At 43.9% G+C, this 16,728-nt stretch overlaps 1 protein-coding gene across 1 annotated transcript; it reads left to right on the top strand.

Moving 5' to 3' along the window:
- The first annotated feature begins 7,696 nt into the window (after positions 1–7,696).
- SAP30 (Sin3A associated protein 30) lies at positions 7,697–15,651 on the top strand. The gene is made up of 4 exons (XM_054295103.1): positions 7,697–8,285; positions 9,541–9,663; positions 12,299–12,397; positions 14,434–15,651. Exons 1-4 carry the CDS (start codon positions 7,977–7,979, stop codon positions 14,554–14,556), a joined length of 654 nt encoding a protein of 217 aa, XP_054151078.1. The 5' UTR covers positions 7,697–7,976; the 3' UTR covers positions 14,557–15,651.
- Positions 15,652–16,728: the final 1,077 nt, after the last annotated feature.

Raw genomic sequence — 16,728 nt, 5'->3', positions numbered from 1 at the left:
TCAGTTTTAATTCAGTGAGTTGGATAAGGAAGGCCTGCTGTCACTTCCCAGAAAATCTCCTACTATCCAAATTCCTGTATGGAATATGCCTTAATGTGGCCTAAAATTAGGCAGTAAAATTCTGCTTTGGAAGGCTATCACTCTAAACCAATAGGCAATTTCTTTTTCTGGGCCTGAAAAATCAGTGGATGAATAATGAATGTGAGGTAAAACTGCTTAATCAAACGAAACATCACTAATAGGAATGGAAGATGTTGAAAGAAAGCAAATTTAGCTTTAATCAGCAGGTTTCTTTGTTGCAGAAAAAAAAATTAAAATTCAAGACACAAAAAACCATTTAAGTAGGTCATTGCTTTGAAAACCCTTTTAATGCGAGTTACAAAGTCTACAGACAGCAACAATGTTTTAGGATTATTTTTTGTGAGCATCTCTCACTAGATATGTGGTGGGACCTTTAGGATGAAAAGCAAAAATCAAAACTATTTAAGCTACTGCTTATCTAAGTTCAACACAAAACTTATTTTGTTGTAGTGTACCAGTTATAAGGAGTTATTTTCTTGAACTTTGATAAAAACACATATAACTGCTGCTGCCTAAAAGTTTACAAAACTGGTATTTCTGTCAGTATCTTAAAGAATTACATTTAAAACAGTGTGTTAGAAATTCCCCAGGTTGTTTTTCTTTTGGTGTTGTAGAACATGTAAATAATATATATGTTGTAAAAATGAAATATATTTACCCTTTAAGCATTAGGGTTTTATTGTGAGCCACTGTAAAGCCTGCATAACCAGTTAAGCAGCTCATAGGCAAATGCAGCTGTGTTAGTCTGAAAGCTCAGAGCTTGTTTTGACTTTGTGCTGTGTACCCAGTACCTAGAACAAAGGCAGCCTGCAGGAGACACTACCGGGACAGCTGCAGAGCAAAGGCTCAAACTGCAGCAGTCATATGTTAAGAAATAAACACAGCAAATCTCGTCTGGTACTAACACAGATAATATCAGGAACAATAGCAATTCCTGATCACAATAATTACCTGAACTTTTTCAGTCTTAATTTGACAGTAACTTTTTTTTGTTTTGCATTGAGTTTACAAGCTTTTAACTTTTTAAAACATGGTTTTGCTTTTCTGTTCACCTGGCTTTCACTCATTTTCTTGTTTACATTCAAAGTAATACTCATGCAACATTTTCCCCTCAAGATATCTAAAAGTTTCTTTGTTTTGCTATACTGCTAATCTCTTTTTACAGGTGTGAGAAGAAAGCAGCAATTTGTCTTTATATAGTGGACAGTTTCCCAGGCAGCTTAGAGGGGCTCTAAAATGTGGATAGCCCTTATTTACAGCAAGAATATAGTTTAAATGGGTAAAAAAACTTTCTGTTCTTCTCTCCCCACCTCCAAACTCTTCCAGTGTTGGTAACATTGGTACTTTGCCTGAAACATATACACCACTTACTCTTAAGAAATGAAATTTAATTGCCAATAAAATTGTTCTGTCTTTTGTGACTTGGAGAGCATAGTTTGAGAACTTTTTTCTCCTTCTAAGCGGTAAGAAAAAGGGTTGGACTGCATCCGACCCTGGAGGTATGACATCCAGTGAGGAGATCCAAAGAGGTTGTAGTAACAGTCCAGCTTCTGAACACTCGTGTTTGACAGTAGCTGCTGGAGCTTGCTGCTGCCAGAATGAAGTCCCTGTCAACCCACGGTGACTTACAAATATTGACTAACCAGAATGCTTTGTTTGTTCCTTTGTCCAATCTAAGGAACTGTTTCCTTCTGCGGTCATGTGGGCTAGAAACTTGAACTGAGGCTGAACCTGCCAGTAGGATGTGTTCGCTATGTCACTGCAGCTCTAAACTCTTCTGGGGAAGAGAATAGTGGGAGCTGACAAGGCTGTGTGTCGTGGGCTGCAAGAGGAAGGAGCCAGCAGAGATAAGCAGGTTTGGCTGGTAACAACCAAGCACCTCATCAGCACTGTGATGTTCATCAACATACTGGTCTTTGTCTTGCATCCAGATAGTGGAAAAGCTTAAATTCATTTCAGTGGGTCTCATTAAACTTCAATGGGTCTCAAGTGTCGGTCATGCGTTATTGTTAATGTAGACATTGTGGGAGAATAATTTATTCTGTTACTTCTGGCAACTAGTGCTGTGATATGTGTCCTAGAAATGACCACAGGATACACAGGTGATCTGAGACTAGAAAGAAAACACTCATGAAGTTTTGAAATTGTTAATTGAATCATCAGCCTCATTTTCAGTCATGGTTCCCATGGGATATTCCAGCACCTGATGATATAAATGTATCATTTCCTTAGCACCCCCTTGCATACCCTACTCTATACTGCTAAAGAACTTTACAGTATCAGGAGAGGTTGAGTTTGTTGGAATATAATCTTATCTGTATCTTTTATCCAGAAGGAACTCTGCAGGAGGTCAGGAAAGCATTTAAACCTCAAATGCACTTGTAATTTTACTAATTTATTTTTATGAAAGTGTCTGCATTAGTACCAGACTATGTTGTTTTTACTGAGGGAAACCAAGTATCCAACTGATGGTTTGATGGAAGAAGTGTTCACCTGCTCCCAAGAGGCACTTAAAACCAGCTGTTAAATTCAACTAGAGCTGAGTCAGCCCTAGAGATGGTTATAACTGTACTGCAAAGACAAAGGCACTCAAAGAGGTTCTTAAGGCTGCAGAACTTTCCTGTTTTCCTTTCTGTAAAATGGATATGTATCAGAAGAGGATATGGTGGTGTAACAGAGCCCTGTAGACTCTAGGATCCTCTGACAAAACCTGAAATCTGAAGATAGTGTCGTATGTGTTATACAAAGCAAGAGGTCCAAGCCATTGTCAAATCTGAATTCCTAGAACAAGAAAACAGTAGCTCACAAAATGCAAGACTGTAGCACAGAGTACAGTATGTGCAGTGCTTTTTGTGGTATCAAGAGTGCATTAGAGACCAGCAAAATTTACTGAAAAGATATGACAGTTTATCTTACATGGAAAAAAATCTGAACAAGTTTTTTATTTAACTTCAAAGGATTGAAGAATAATTCTTAAGCACTATACTACATTGGTCTATTACTAGTAGTTAAATTTTTATTGCATTACACAAAACCTCTGGGGGCGATACTTTTCCACAATATGTTTCAGATAGCTGCTTTATATTTCTGAAGAGCATGAGTGATGATTTAATGGAGTCTCTTTCTAACTGTGCAATCTCATATAATATGAAACAAAATGTTAATCAAAGCAACCTGGATGAACAGGAGATGAGTGACTGTGAAATAAGCAGATTGAGGTGCTTGGGTTGAGTGGAGGCTTCTGAGGAGGAGGAGGGGTGTTGAAACTGAGGGGTACCTAAGGCAAAGCTGGAGGTTGGCTCCTTTGCTTCTGTGTGGTCATTGTAGCTGAACTTCCTCTCCTAACACATCCTTCATTGTTTAAGTCCACTAACGAACAATTTGTCAAGTACATTTAACAAAGAACATAACATTATTTTTGCACATAAGAACGATGCCTTCTACCAGAAGACCCTCCCATGCTTCCTGTAACTAATAGCTTATTATGAAAGAGAATTTGCATAAACCATTACAAAATTTTAAAGCTCTTACAGTACATGGGTTTAATAGTTTTAATCCTAAATTATTCTTAAAACAAAATATGTAGTTTTGGACCTTCTTTACTGCTTTAAATCTTTAAATAAAAGCTTTTGTTATATATACTCTTTCATACATCTTGAGTTTCCATTGTACAAGGCCAAATGCCTATAAGAGAAAGACTGGCTTCAGCTGGATTCAGACCTGGAGATAATTCTGGTTAAAGTTACGATTCTTTTTTCTATTACTGTACTTCTTGAACCATATACAATAAGGTCTATGTGTACTAATACAGATTATGTTTTGTTATACAATTAATTAGGTGAAATCATACTTTACTATCCTAGCCTAAAATATGTAAAGAAGTAAAAAAAATTGTCTGTAGGCAAGTTCCAATATTCCTATGCTTTGGGTCTATGCTTTAACAAATTTGGACAATAAATTAGAAGCAGAGCAAGAGGCAGTAGCAGGTTAGGTGGTGCTGGAGTGGGAAAAGAAAATAAGGTATTAAAAAAATCAGGAAAAAAGAAAAAATAAAAAAAGATAGCACTTGTTTCTGGTAAGGAAGGAGATATTTGGTCAGTGTTCTTTATCACAGCCTATGAATGCTTGCTTATCAAGTAGATTGTTTTTTTATTAAAATGACCAGAGTGTGTGATGGAATTTGCAGAATTTTTCAAGTGTTTTAAAGGAATCTTTTTTCACTGAAGTAGTTATAATACATACCAAATAAAATGCGTATTTGCTGAGAAAAATGTCTACCAATAGTTTTCCTTATTATTCCTTTTGCTAACAGGATAATTTCAGGTGCTGAACACAAGTGCATGAACATACCCTTGGACTTCAAGTGAATGGTACCTGCTGGGTAAGGAATCATCCTCCCCAGCTGAACTTTTTGCCATGGAAATGCATACAAAGTTGCAAGAGCCACATTTATCTTCTGGGAGTGATAACCAGCAATGCGTTTGCAATGTGCTTGCAATATATCCAAGGTGATGTATCTGATTATCATTCTTCTCTCTCAAATTACAAAACACATCAATCAAAAGCTAACAGGAGCTGGGACATATGGCATCTCAGAGAAGAACAAGCTGCTGGGCTCCCACCTGTGCCTGGCCTGCCTCGGTGCCAGGAGGGGCCACTGAGTCCCGCTGACTTCAGAGCCTTGGAGTTGTGAATCCAGACTTTTTGGGATGCTGTAGCTCCTGCTCTTTCTGCATGTCACTTACAAGTCATCCATGCTGTGTTCTTGGCACCCCCAAGGGATACAGATTACTGCTGCCTTCTGTACTACTCAGCTCTGCTGTGAGTAGTAGTGACATGTCATGTACAGGGTAGTTGGTTTGGAGCTCCTGTTTCCTTTGAACTGATTTAATTTTTGAAGTTTAATCAGTATATGCTTGCAATGCTGCATGTTTTTGTGTTAATTTAAAATGTCCCCATACATGCTTTATTGATATCTGAATACTTATGGTACCCAGTACTACAGTTTATGTTTAAAAATTGTAATTTTAGACAATATACTCCACAATGATGTTTGTTTTTATTTCATGTAGCCCAAGCTTCATGAAAGTTTGCAAATCCATTTTGTAGTAAGTAAGCTTCATATTGTGATAAGCCCATGTAGCTGCAGCTCTTTGTATTTTTCATCCCACATGTGATGCAAGATTAAAAGTAACATGATTTCTTTGTAACTGTATGCAGGCATTCATGCCAAATGAGGTGGTCACACAGTCCTGCCCTCCTACTGCACCATCCTGAGTGCTGGGGCATCCTGCAACTGAGCAGGAAAGTCCAAACGATTTTCCTTGCTGCTAGCCTAGTTGTAACCCAACAGAGTTTGCTGTGCGGCCACAGCAATGTTTTTATGGGCACAAAGAGGCACGGGGCACAGGTGTGAAAATGAGCAGCTTACAGCAGAAACAGAACCATCTTTCTAAGTCCCACGACTCTCTTATTGTGACCTAATCATGAAACTGTGATACTACTTTACTTGAAATTACGCTTATAAATTAGCATCTTGGCAAGCACGGCTGGGTAACCTAATCAGGCTTTTAACTGCTCCCAAACTGTACAAAGAGGATCAGAAACATTTAAAATGCACAAGTGATCTTTCCATCAAACCAAACAACAGCAGCCAGGCCCAGATAGACATATTTTATGCTCAGAGTAAGGTCAAATCCATCTGAAAAAAAAAAACAAAACCAAAACCCAAAAGTACCTCACAAGACATAGTCCAAGAGTCTAGAAATTGCTATTCATGACCCAGATTTCCACTGAAGAATTCCTGGAACTCACCCTTGTCCCACTTTTCCCAGATTTTAACGTCTACTATGATTGTTATTGGGGTTTTTTATTCTTTTTTATCTTAACATTATTACAGTTTTCAAAAGTTTGAAATCACAAGAAACTCAAAATGTCAGTTAAACTTTTGCTGCCTGAGATTGCTCAGCAGCAGAGCGTGCAAATAACCTAGGTATTATACAGTCTTCAACTTGGCTGATAACAAAGTAGAGTTCAGTATTTTTTCCAACTCTCCTCCTATTCCCTTTGCTAATCACTGAAACGTGCCCCGTGGATATCTGCTGTGACTTTAGCTCAGCGCAGCTTCAGTTACTGTATCCTTCATTCAGCTGCGGCAGTGGGACCGACCCTTATTCTCTAATACCAGGTTACGCAATCAGATTAAGGAGCCATCTGCAGCACAAACTGAAACTGCTCTATAATCGTGTTCCCGGCTCAGGCAGAACTTTGGCTTACGCAGGATCTGTGTCTCCTTGAATTATTCACCAGCCTCCCTGCTACTTCTCTCCTTCTTCAAGTTGGAAATGCACAGCAAGCGATACGCTCAAATATTTCAGCGATTAAATCATTGCGCTTTGAGCACGCTCAGCTCAGATGCCGCTTCTGAGATTTAAAGGAATATTTGCGGTAGTTCAAAGGGAAAACAAAACCTCTCCCTTCCTTGTGCCTCCTTTGAATGTGCTTGAAAGGACAGTAGATCAGAGCTTGCTGCTTTTGCCACTCTGCTGTCAACAGCTGAATTGTTAAACGATTTAATGCCAACGCATCTCTTATGTAGCTTTGTAAAGCCTCAAAACTAAAAATACCTGCTTTTGTCAAGTATTCTCAGAGCGTCTATTTTACCTTGTCGTGTGCACAGCAAGGTCTTGCTTGGTTCATCATTAGCGAAAATAATTCTGCATTCTCAAGGGTTTTCTGTTGTTACAGTCACCTTTACTAACAAAAAGTCCTTTTAAATGACAAAACTGGAAACTCTCACTCTAAGTCGCCTTTGTCTTCAGCGGGCTCTGCACAGGAACGCAGGACGGAGCCCTGACTCCGCGTGTTGTAAAATCAGCTCTAACAAAGGCCGGAGCTCCGTTTGTTTTCCGCCGAGAGACGCAGAGCCGGCGGCTGCGCTGCGGCTCCCGCGGAGTTGCCTCCCGCAGGCGAAGCGGCAGGAGCTCCGCACAGAGCCCGCCCGTCCCCTCAGGCAGTGGGGGCCGCTGCCGGCCATGGCCGACAGTCAGCGGGAAAGAAAGGAGGCAGGGAAGGAAGAGGCCAAGAGGGAAGGCAGGAGACAGACGGTCCGGAACGAGCAGCCCGAGCAGTGCCGGCTGCGGCTAAAACACTACAGCGAGAACAAGTGAACAGGGGCAGCCGCTGCGGCACAGCGAGGCGCCGCGAGAGCCGGCAGGAGGCGGCGGAGGCCGCCGGCCCCGCGTCGCTTCTCTAGGAGCGCGGGTACGCGCTCGGCCGTGCCGGCGGCAGCTCCGACCCGCGACACCCTCCGGGGCCGCCCTTCCACATTCACATCCCACGGTGGAGGCGCGGGAAGGGGGGTGAAGAGAGCTTGACGCACGGGGCTTTGCAGCGGGCCCAGCCTCCAGACTGGGAGGGAGAGGGAGCGGAGCGAGGCGCGGGTGAAGCAGCGGCTGCCGCAGCGCATCCTGCCCCCGGCGCTGCCCGGGCCGCGCTCCCGCCGCCGCGCGGTGCCCCGGGCAGGGACTGCGCTTCCCGTGGGGCCGCGCGCGGCAGCCGGCATGCGCGGCGGGGCGGGGCGGCAGGTTGCTGTTGTTACATAGGAAACAGCTGAAGAGTCTCCACATGACAGGGGGGGAAGGAGGAAGTGGGGCGGCCCGCGGGGCTCTGCCGCTGCCGCTCCGGTAGTCGCGGGGCTCGGCCGGCCGCTGCTGGCGGGGAGAGTCCTTCCCGCGACGCGTGGGCTGACCGCCCTCCAGGGCGAGCTTGCGCCCCGGTGCCGCCGCTGAAGCGAGGCAGGCAGGGAGCGGGGAGCCCCCCGCCGGGCCGCGGCGCCTCGCCGGGGAAGTTTGGTGCGGGGCGGGATCCCGCCGGCCGCGGCGGTGGCGCCGGGTATGAACGGCTTCGCCCCCGAGGAGGTGACCCAGCGCGGGGCAGACCCCGCCGCCGCGCCGGTGGTGGGCAGTGCGGGCTCCGCCGTGGAGGTGCCGCCGCCGCCAGCGCCGCCGGGGCTGGGTCCGGCCGCCGTCGCCGCCGCGGGCTCGGCGGGCGGCGGGTGCGCGGGCGGCCCCGGGGCCGGGCAGCTGTGCTGCCTGCGGGAGGAGGGGGAGCGATGCGGCCGCGCCGCCGGCAACGCCAGCTTCAGCAAGCGCATCCAGAAGAGCATTTCGCAGAAGAAGGTGAAGATCGAGCTGGACAAGAGCGTAAGTCCGCGAGGAGAGGACGCGCCAGGGCAGCCGGCGGGGCGGGCGGACAAAAGCGGCCGGTTGGTCGCTGCGTCTGTGTCTTAGTTGGCCGGGGGACTTTTAATCAAGTTTAGTGGGGAAGGAGGGGTGTTTGGCGGCGGGGAAGTGTTCGTTCCCCCTTCCCAGCTCTTTTCCGTAGCACGGCCGAGTTTGGTTGGCGCGGCAGGAGCGCTGGCTGAAAGTCCCTCCGGGCGGGGGACAGCGCCCGCCTTTCCTGCCTGCCCCTGGGGTCCCCTCTAGCCCCAGGAGCCCGGGCACCGACTGCGTGTGCCCCGCTGTAGCCGGAGCGGGCTGAGCGTGGCCGGGAAGCGCCGCTGCCGGCCGGAGCGGAGCGCAGCCTGCATGGCTCCGGCGGGCTAGTTTGTCTGTTGCTGGCGAGGGCCGCGCTCGCCGCCCCGCCTCGTGTTGCAGCGCCGCACGTCTACTGCCGTGCCGCTCCATCTTCCGCTCGGCAGCCATCGGGCCCCGCGCTGCGCGGCTCGGCAGGGCTCGGCTCGGCCGGGCAGGGCGGGGGCCGGCCGCCTTCCTGCCGGCCGGGTTGCCCGGGAGCTGGGGCAGCGCCCGCCCTCGCCGGGTGCCGCGGGAGAGGAGGGCAAGGCGGGCTGCAGCCTGGGGCGGCCGGCGGGAGCGCCCTGCGCCCGGCCGGGGCTGCGTGTGCCCCCAGACCCTGGCCCCGCTGTGCTGCCCGTCCCGAACGCTGCCCCGTGCTCTCTTTTGCACTCAAAACACGCGGACCTGGGGATTCCGGGCAGCCTCGGGCCCAGATGTCCCAAAGTGTGCAGATCCCCACGAAAGGGAAACTTGTTAAAAAGAAAGAAAGTAAAAATAAGTGTGTTGCGTGACCACGCCGGGTAGCGGAAGTAAAACAAGGAGGGGAGGATATAGCTGGGGAAATGAGAGCCTCTCTCAGCCCTGCAGAGAAAGCGGAGAGCTTGTTTTTGTTTGCGTGCTGCCCGGCCCCGCGGTGCGATGCGCGGCCGGAGGGAGGGAGGGAAGGAGGGCGGGCTGTGCTGCGTGCCTCCACAGCCTGGCACTGCTGCATCGGCCCATTGCAGCAGCGCAGCACGCTCTCCGTTTAGAAGAAGCCAGTAAAAAAGCTTCCTCAACCCAGTTAATGTGGCTGTGAGTGCTTAGCATTGTCTGTCTTCGTGCACTCTAGTCTGGGAGATACACTCCGTGGGTTTGATTGAAAGATGCCGTTTTATTCTTCTAGGCAAGACATCTGTACATTTGTGACTTCCACAAAAATTTAATTCAGAGTGTGAGAAATAGAAGAAAGAGGAAAGGCAGCGATGATGATGGTGATTCACCAGTGCAAGACATCGACACTCCAGAGGTAGCTAAACAGTTGTTTGGGGTTTTTCGAGTTACTGTGTTAAGCTTCTTAATGACACCGAGTCTGCACCAACACCACCCTCCCACTTTTACAGCTTATCTTACATGTGGGAAAGGGAAGATCTTTGATTTGCATTGTTCTTAATACAACAGAATTTAACTGAGTTTTGTGGAATGTTTTGTGATTAAATGGTGCAGAGTACAATGAACAAGAGTCTCTATTTTTAAGTGTCTGATGGTTCTCTCAGAAATCTACTCTTTTCAGCTTCCTCCTCCTTAGCGCTTTGCCACATACCGTCGAGCTCTTATGTTTTGCAGGAGCTCACAACCTGAAGGGAATTGCACATAATGCTTGAGACATAAATGCTTCTCTGTCCTGTCCCTTTTGTGCTAGATGTATTACAGATGGTTCTTGGCAATTACTCCATTGTCCTAGTCACTTTAAAGATGAGAGTTTAATGATGGCAGCTTTGTTTCTGCCCCGCTGTGGGGGGAAGAGCCATTTGGGGAGCTCTGCTGTGAAGGAGTGGAGTAGAGAAATACTGTGTCTTTTCAACCTGTTTTCTACACTGCACGTCAGTGAAATCTGACCCATTAAAATAAGGGAACTAAAGCATCCAACTTTTTTCATGGTATAATGGGTCGGTCTTTAACATAAGGCTCTCTTTTTCTTACACATGCTCTGGGTTATTTTTGCTACAACGTTGCTTAGCAGGTGCTCCACAGTGTTAATTTTGAGCAGAGGCTGTTATGCCTACGTGGTCCCTTCTGAGAGGGATTGTTTAAACATTTTTCAGAAATTGCTCTGTAAGTGTTAATTTAATGGCATCCTTATGGTCAGCATCTGCAGATAACAGCTAGTAAGCAGGAAACTTTGTGCAGGAATCTGTGCCTTTAGGCACGAGGCTCCAGTCTGAAGGCTCTGGCTAAGAGGATTTTAGGAGATTGCAAGTAGTTTGATGCTGGATGGTGTTGTCTGTCTGTTAAATATCTGGGATTGTTTCTTGGAAAGTTCTGTCTAAAGCTAGTGCTGTGAGTGACTTCAGGTAGCTCTCTGACACTGTGTAATTGCAGCTCTCCTGGAAGCCTGTTTTGTTTTCTTATGCCAGGATTATAAAACATGTCACAACTGATGGATATCTCCAGAACAAGAAAACAAGCTTTTTTTTTCCCTTAACAGTAGTATTACAAAAAGGAAAACTGGGAACTGTTTTTGAGGAGCGTCAGCTGGCTGTTTGGACAAGGGCAGTATGTTCATTCCTTGTAATTCCTGTATGCCTTAGATACTTGTTTGCCCTTGACCACCTTTATTTTCAATCATTACCCAGTTTGCTAAGGAAAAAAGTGTCATTCTTCTGAAGAGTTGTAAGGCTCTCCTGCTCCATCTCAGTCATGCCCATCTTTACTGGTTGGAAACGATTCCTACAGGAGGAAAAGAAACTCCTGCAGTACTGGTAGCTTCTGGGGTTTGGTGAAAAGCTGCTGCTCCTCCTTTGCATGATGCCGCAAGGATGGTTTCCCCATTGTGGCTTGGGAAGGGTAATTTAATGCCATGTAAACTTTAGAAACACCAAAGGATACCATCCTTTATCTTGCAAGGTGACCTCACTTCAGGCCTGGCCAGGTTGCCAAGTGTGCAGTAGCACTAAGTGTTCTGCAGTGAGGCTGTTAAATGAATTTAAAGCAAAGGTGAATGCCTTCATCAATCTTTAATGCAGTGAGTTTGGAGAATACTTCTGTAATTGCAACTGACCTAATAGAATTTCTCACTCAGCCTGCTTTCTGAGCCTGCTCTCCCACTCAGTCATCTGATTAAGCTCTCTTAGGTTGTCAGGGAGGATGGGAAGGGTAAGCTGTTGCTGGGAGAAGTGACTGATCAGAGTACACAGGATTCAAAACTGACAGAGTACTGGATTAAGGCTGTGTATTTGTATCCCTGACAGAACTTTGTGTAATTCTCTCAACTGCTGAATGACATTGAGAAAGAATTTTGGACGTTTATGCCCATGCACATAACTCCTGCATATTGCTTGTGTAGCAGGGATACATTTAGAGAGCAAGAGCCGTTGTTTTCTTTCCTCACCTCAAGCCAAGAATGCTTGTGCCTTCTGTGCTCTGTCCTGATTCTAATATGTGCTCTTTCATGGTGCAGGTATCTTTCATGGTGCATGGTGTCTTGTATGAAATCTACATAAGATTTAATGGCTTAAATTACAGTATAGGGTAATGATATAATGGCTGAATATAAAGTAGAGATTCTGATCCTCCTTTGGATCAGCATCTTTATAGGTGTTATATAAAAGTTGCTATTGAGCTTGTGTTATTGTGCTGGAACTGGGAAGCAAACAAAAAATCCAGAATGGATGCAAGTACAATAGTGAATTCAAAATAATGTCCACAGCTAAAGGGAGGTAGAGGCATGCTCAGTAACAACAAAACACTCTTAAACTGAGCTGGGCTATTTTCCTTTCTGCTGGAAGGTTTGTTTTTTGTCAAAATGACATCTGCTGAGCTGACTGTTTACACTTGTGTATCTGTGATTTTCCAAAATGCTTTTGCGAGACGAACTGTTAATGACTGAATTTTTTTCAGTTATATTAGATTGTTTTCTTCCCCTTCCCCCTCTTTTCTTCTAGGTTGATTTATATCAGTTACAAGTGAACACACTTCGAAGGTACAAAAGACACTTCAAGCTACAGACCAGACCGGGACTTAACAAAGCACAGCTTGTTGAAGTATGTATGAGTGTTTCCCATAATAGAGAATGCAACTTGCTGTGGCATGTGGTTTTCTATGCACTGTGATCCTTGCATAAAGTGCCTATATAATCTGGATTTTAGGAGAACAAAAGGGAGCTGCTTATCTAGCTTCCTTCATTGGCCACAGCTCCTGAGCCAAGTAAATCAAAAGTAAAAGCTCTTTCCAGAGGAGGGACTCTCAACTTCCAAAAGGAGTATATGCTGCTTGTAAACACAGTGTTGAGCTGGAGCAGTAAGATGGTCTTCATGCCCCTGAATGTCATAGAATCACAGATTTATTCTGTCTGTGCATCAATCACAGCTTCACCTGAAATGTCCTGCTGGAAAGAACTAGAAACTTAGAGCTGTCAGTGAAGTTCTGGTGAGGTTCAGACTTTGCTTTAAAAAGCTAGTTACTGCAAACGTAGGTTTCTGTATGTGTAAAGTACAGAAGCCTGAAGAAACATGCTTCTGTTGATAATTAATTCTGGTAAAACCACTGGAATCTGCTGTCAGAAAACTGGAATTACATGGAATTTACTGTTTCCAAAAGTGCTGAAGCTGCATGTCAGTACAGCTGTATGTTAGCATCTTTGCTTGGCGTGAGTGCTATTTTAAAGGAATTCTTAGTGCTGCAAAGGTGCAGTCACAGCATATTGATGTAAATAAGTGGAAGGGCTGGTGATCTTAACAGGAACGTATAGCTACTGATTTTTCACTTTTGTGCAGTGATACATTCAGCTGTATTTAAGTGCAGACGCTGTTTTCATCTCTCCTTAATCTGTGTGGATTAAAAACAAGGCTCATAAAGGTGTGGGTGACCTCAAGGCTGAACTGTAAAGGAATAGCCCTGCTGCCACTAAGTGTGAGAATGCAAAATCAGTCTTCCATTTTTTTGTATCTATGTTAGCTCTTGAGTTAGGACTGTGAATTGAAAAATCACAGGCAGTTTTTGTTCTGCACAACTGGTGTTTCACAGGGTCTGCTTTAGGTACATCTCATAGGATAATTGCACTGGGTTATTCCAGTGCTGCATGGTGTGCATGGGCAAAGCTGTTCTGCCACATGCTTGATTTCACTGACCTGCAGGTATTTGTGAGCCATAGCCAGAGAGCTTCCTTAATACACAGTACATTTGATTCCTTGTAATCTGTCCCAACATACCATGGACACTGCTCTAGCTGTTACTGAAAGTTCACTTCAAATTACTGTGTCAAACTGCTTCTCTGTGAATACTTTTGGGGTAGAGTTTAGAAAGTTTCCTAATTTTTTAGTTAGGCTGAACATTTGTCCATTTATCCCACGCATATCCTGTGGTGCTTAAGTGAGCAGTCCCATGTTTTTCACTTCATCCTTTTAATCTACCAGTCTGGCAAAGAGCCAGTGAACAGATTCAGTTACAATATTTTGCAACTTTCTTTTAAAGCTGGTGTTTATTTTGATGAAGGGAAAGTCTGCTGAAATGACAAGTGATTCAAGAACTGCTTACGGATTGTTATATTTCAATGGTTACAGCATGGTGAATTTTCATTAATAGTTTTGTTTTGAAGAGCTGAATGTTCAGTTATAAATTTCTGGTAATTCTTGTGTTGTGTTAAATGTTGCTGTATGTGATTTGATGCAGACACCACCTCCCAAGTTGAGTGGACAGCAGTAGCCTCTCATAATTGTACTGTCACTATTGATATTCTGTAGTCATTACCTGTTATATTCAAGCTCTAACTAAACAAATGTAATGGTAGTCCCCTGATTGTTCTGATAGCTTTGAGGGGTTTTTTTCCCTGAAAAAATTCTCAGCTTTTTACTTTGAAAATTTAGGGGTACAATCTCCTACATTTAGTTCACAGTTATCAGTAAAATAGTTCCTGTTTACCTTTTATGACTACCAAAGACTTCTGAAGAGAGGCAGAATTTCCTTTTTTGTAAACTTCTTAATCAGTCTTTTAAACTTGAATGTAGTACATTTAAATATGAATCTTCAGTTTTTGCATGTAAGAGTGATTATTTAATTTCCTTGCATTCTTCCTTTATAGATAATTGGCTGCCACTTTAGGACAATTCCAGTGAATGAAAAGGACACCTTAACATACTTCATCTACTCAGTGAAGAATGACAAGAACAAACCAGATCTAAAGATGGATAGTGGGATTCATTAGGCAGAAAAGGTTGGGACTGAGACTCAGGCTGCAAATGAAAAGACTGAGGTTTTGTTGATATGCAAAAGCTTTCTTTGTAACTTTTTCTCCTGAGAGAGTTTGTCTGGTTTATTTTTCATAACCTTGTTGATTTGTTTGAAAACCATCTCTTATGAAACAAATTTCCTCAGCAAAAGTATTTTAAATAAATATCACTGATATTGTTGCTCAAATGGGTGTGTCTGTAATTTTAATGAGTTGGACTCGATCCTGACAGGTCCCATCCAGCTCAGCATATTCTGTGATTCTATGATACTTGTACCTAATAGTTAAGCTTTAATGAACTATGTAATAATATTAAAATATTTTTCAATTGAATCGTGCCAAGGATATATTTGTAAGTGTGCCTCAAGTGCTTATGATGCAATGCCTTTAAAAAAAAAAACTGTAGCAGACTTGGCAATAGGTTCTTTTTCCTAAGGTAAGAGGTTTTAAGTGCCAGTTCTGTTCTTAGCTGGGCAGAAATGGCTGAGTAACAATTTTTTCCCCCTTTGGAAACAGCTATTGAAGGATTTTCTGAGTTGTTTATTCATTGTGTCATTGCTGAGATACATGCTTCCAAGCACTGAGGCCTTCCTGCTCCTATATTAAAATGGAAAAAAATGCAGCTCTTGAATTTCAAAGCTGTAAGTACAGATGAAGAGTCTGCTGCAGCTTGCTGTGCTGAGAAATCCTTTGACTCAGTAAGAAATCCTTTACCTGCTGACTTCTCCATTTGTCTGCATGGACTGCTGCTAAGAACTTAATTGGAGAATGAGAGTTGAGCCTGTGTGGGGTCAATACAGCCTCTTCTAACAGGCACACTGCTTCTTTTCCATTGCATGGATTAGCTCAGGCCTGTCTAAAAGGAATAACCCCCTCTCAATAAACCCAGAACCCATGGTAGCTTAGGGAGAATAATATCCAGCAATACTTAGGCTTTTAATTGATTGTCTTAGAAATCTCTGATGTTGAAGATGGTATTATGAATGACTTCTCATATTGCAACTATTTTGTCAATCTAAATGTGTGGTGTATGGAAAATGATTTCTTTCTGCTTAAAGCTGTGCATGTAGGATGAATAAACAGCTGAGGGAAAATAGTTTTCTTCTTAAAACTGAGGAGGACATGGCTTCAGCTGGTCCAGTTAGCATTCATTGCAACTCCCAACCTTATCAGATGTTTATAAGCTTTTCCTTAATTTGGGAATAATCAGAAAGCAGTATGTCTGTGATCTAATCTGCTTGATGTTAATCTTTTGAGTTTTTTTGAAAATTACTACTCTGCGGGCATCACTACAACTAAGATGCTTCACTTTGCTTTTTTTGACCTGTGAGGCTTGCATAGAACTGAATGCTGATAAACCTTAACCTCAGACTGGCTGCTTTCCCAATGGTATGATTTCTTTCACTTGTACTGCTTTATCTATTTCCACAATACAGTTCTGCAGTGCTGGCCTAGGTTCAGGACAGTGATATCTAGCTAGTGACAGCTAAAATTGCTGCTTCTTTGAAGATATGTTTTCATGGCCATTTCACTATAGGGACTGTCAATTTGTTTACTAAATGTCCTTTGCACACAATCGGGCTTCTTACCTTCAAAGTGCAAATTGCGTAAAAAGCAGGGAACCTAGTCGTGGGTAGGACATCCAAAGGATAAAGAGTTTTGTTCTGAGTGCATGACAGGGTTGAATGTTCTCACCTAGGCCTGGCAGGACCTGTAGATGAAGTTGTGTGAGGGAAGGAGAGTAGGGAAAAGAAACAAAAGCAAGTTTCTATTTGTCAGTTTTAAAGTAGTAACTTAAGTGACTCTATCTTGCTGCATGTGGAAAGTGGCAAAGTTGTGGATTGTGGATTTTCCAGGAGTCTTGGAAGAAATTTTAACTGAAAGCCACCAACTTTAGTACCCAGTCTTGTGTCTGCCTTAACTTTTTTTTGCTACACCTGTTTTATAAAGCTGTGAATGCCAGGCATATGCAACATGATTCTTGTAGAAACTAGATGGCACAAACAACAGAAATTTACCTACCCTAGAAGCTTGTAGAGGACTTTATACAAGAGCACATACCATAGTTTGGTTTTTTTTTTTGCAGAGCACTAACTTTGGATATTTTCACTGGGTTGCCAGAGTTATGGGGTTTATTTTACTGTCAAT

The sequence above is a fragment of the Melozone crissalis genome, unplaced genomic scaffold, assembly GCF_028551555.1.
Source record: "Melozone crissalis strain CALT ecotype California unplaced genomic scaffold, PUWL_Pcris_2 ptg000006l_1, whole genome shotgun sequence".
NCBI classification, from domain to species: domain Eukaryota; kingdom Metazoa; phylum Chordata; class Aves; order Passeriformes; family Passerellidae; genus Melozone; species Melozone crissalis.
The sequence above is the reverse complement of the archived record's forward strand: the minus strand, read 5'-3'. Positions and strand labels throughout refer to the sequence as shown.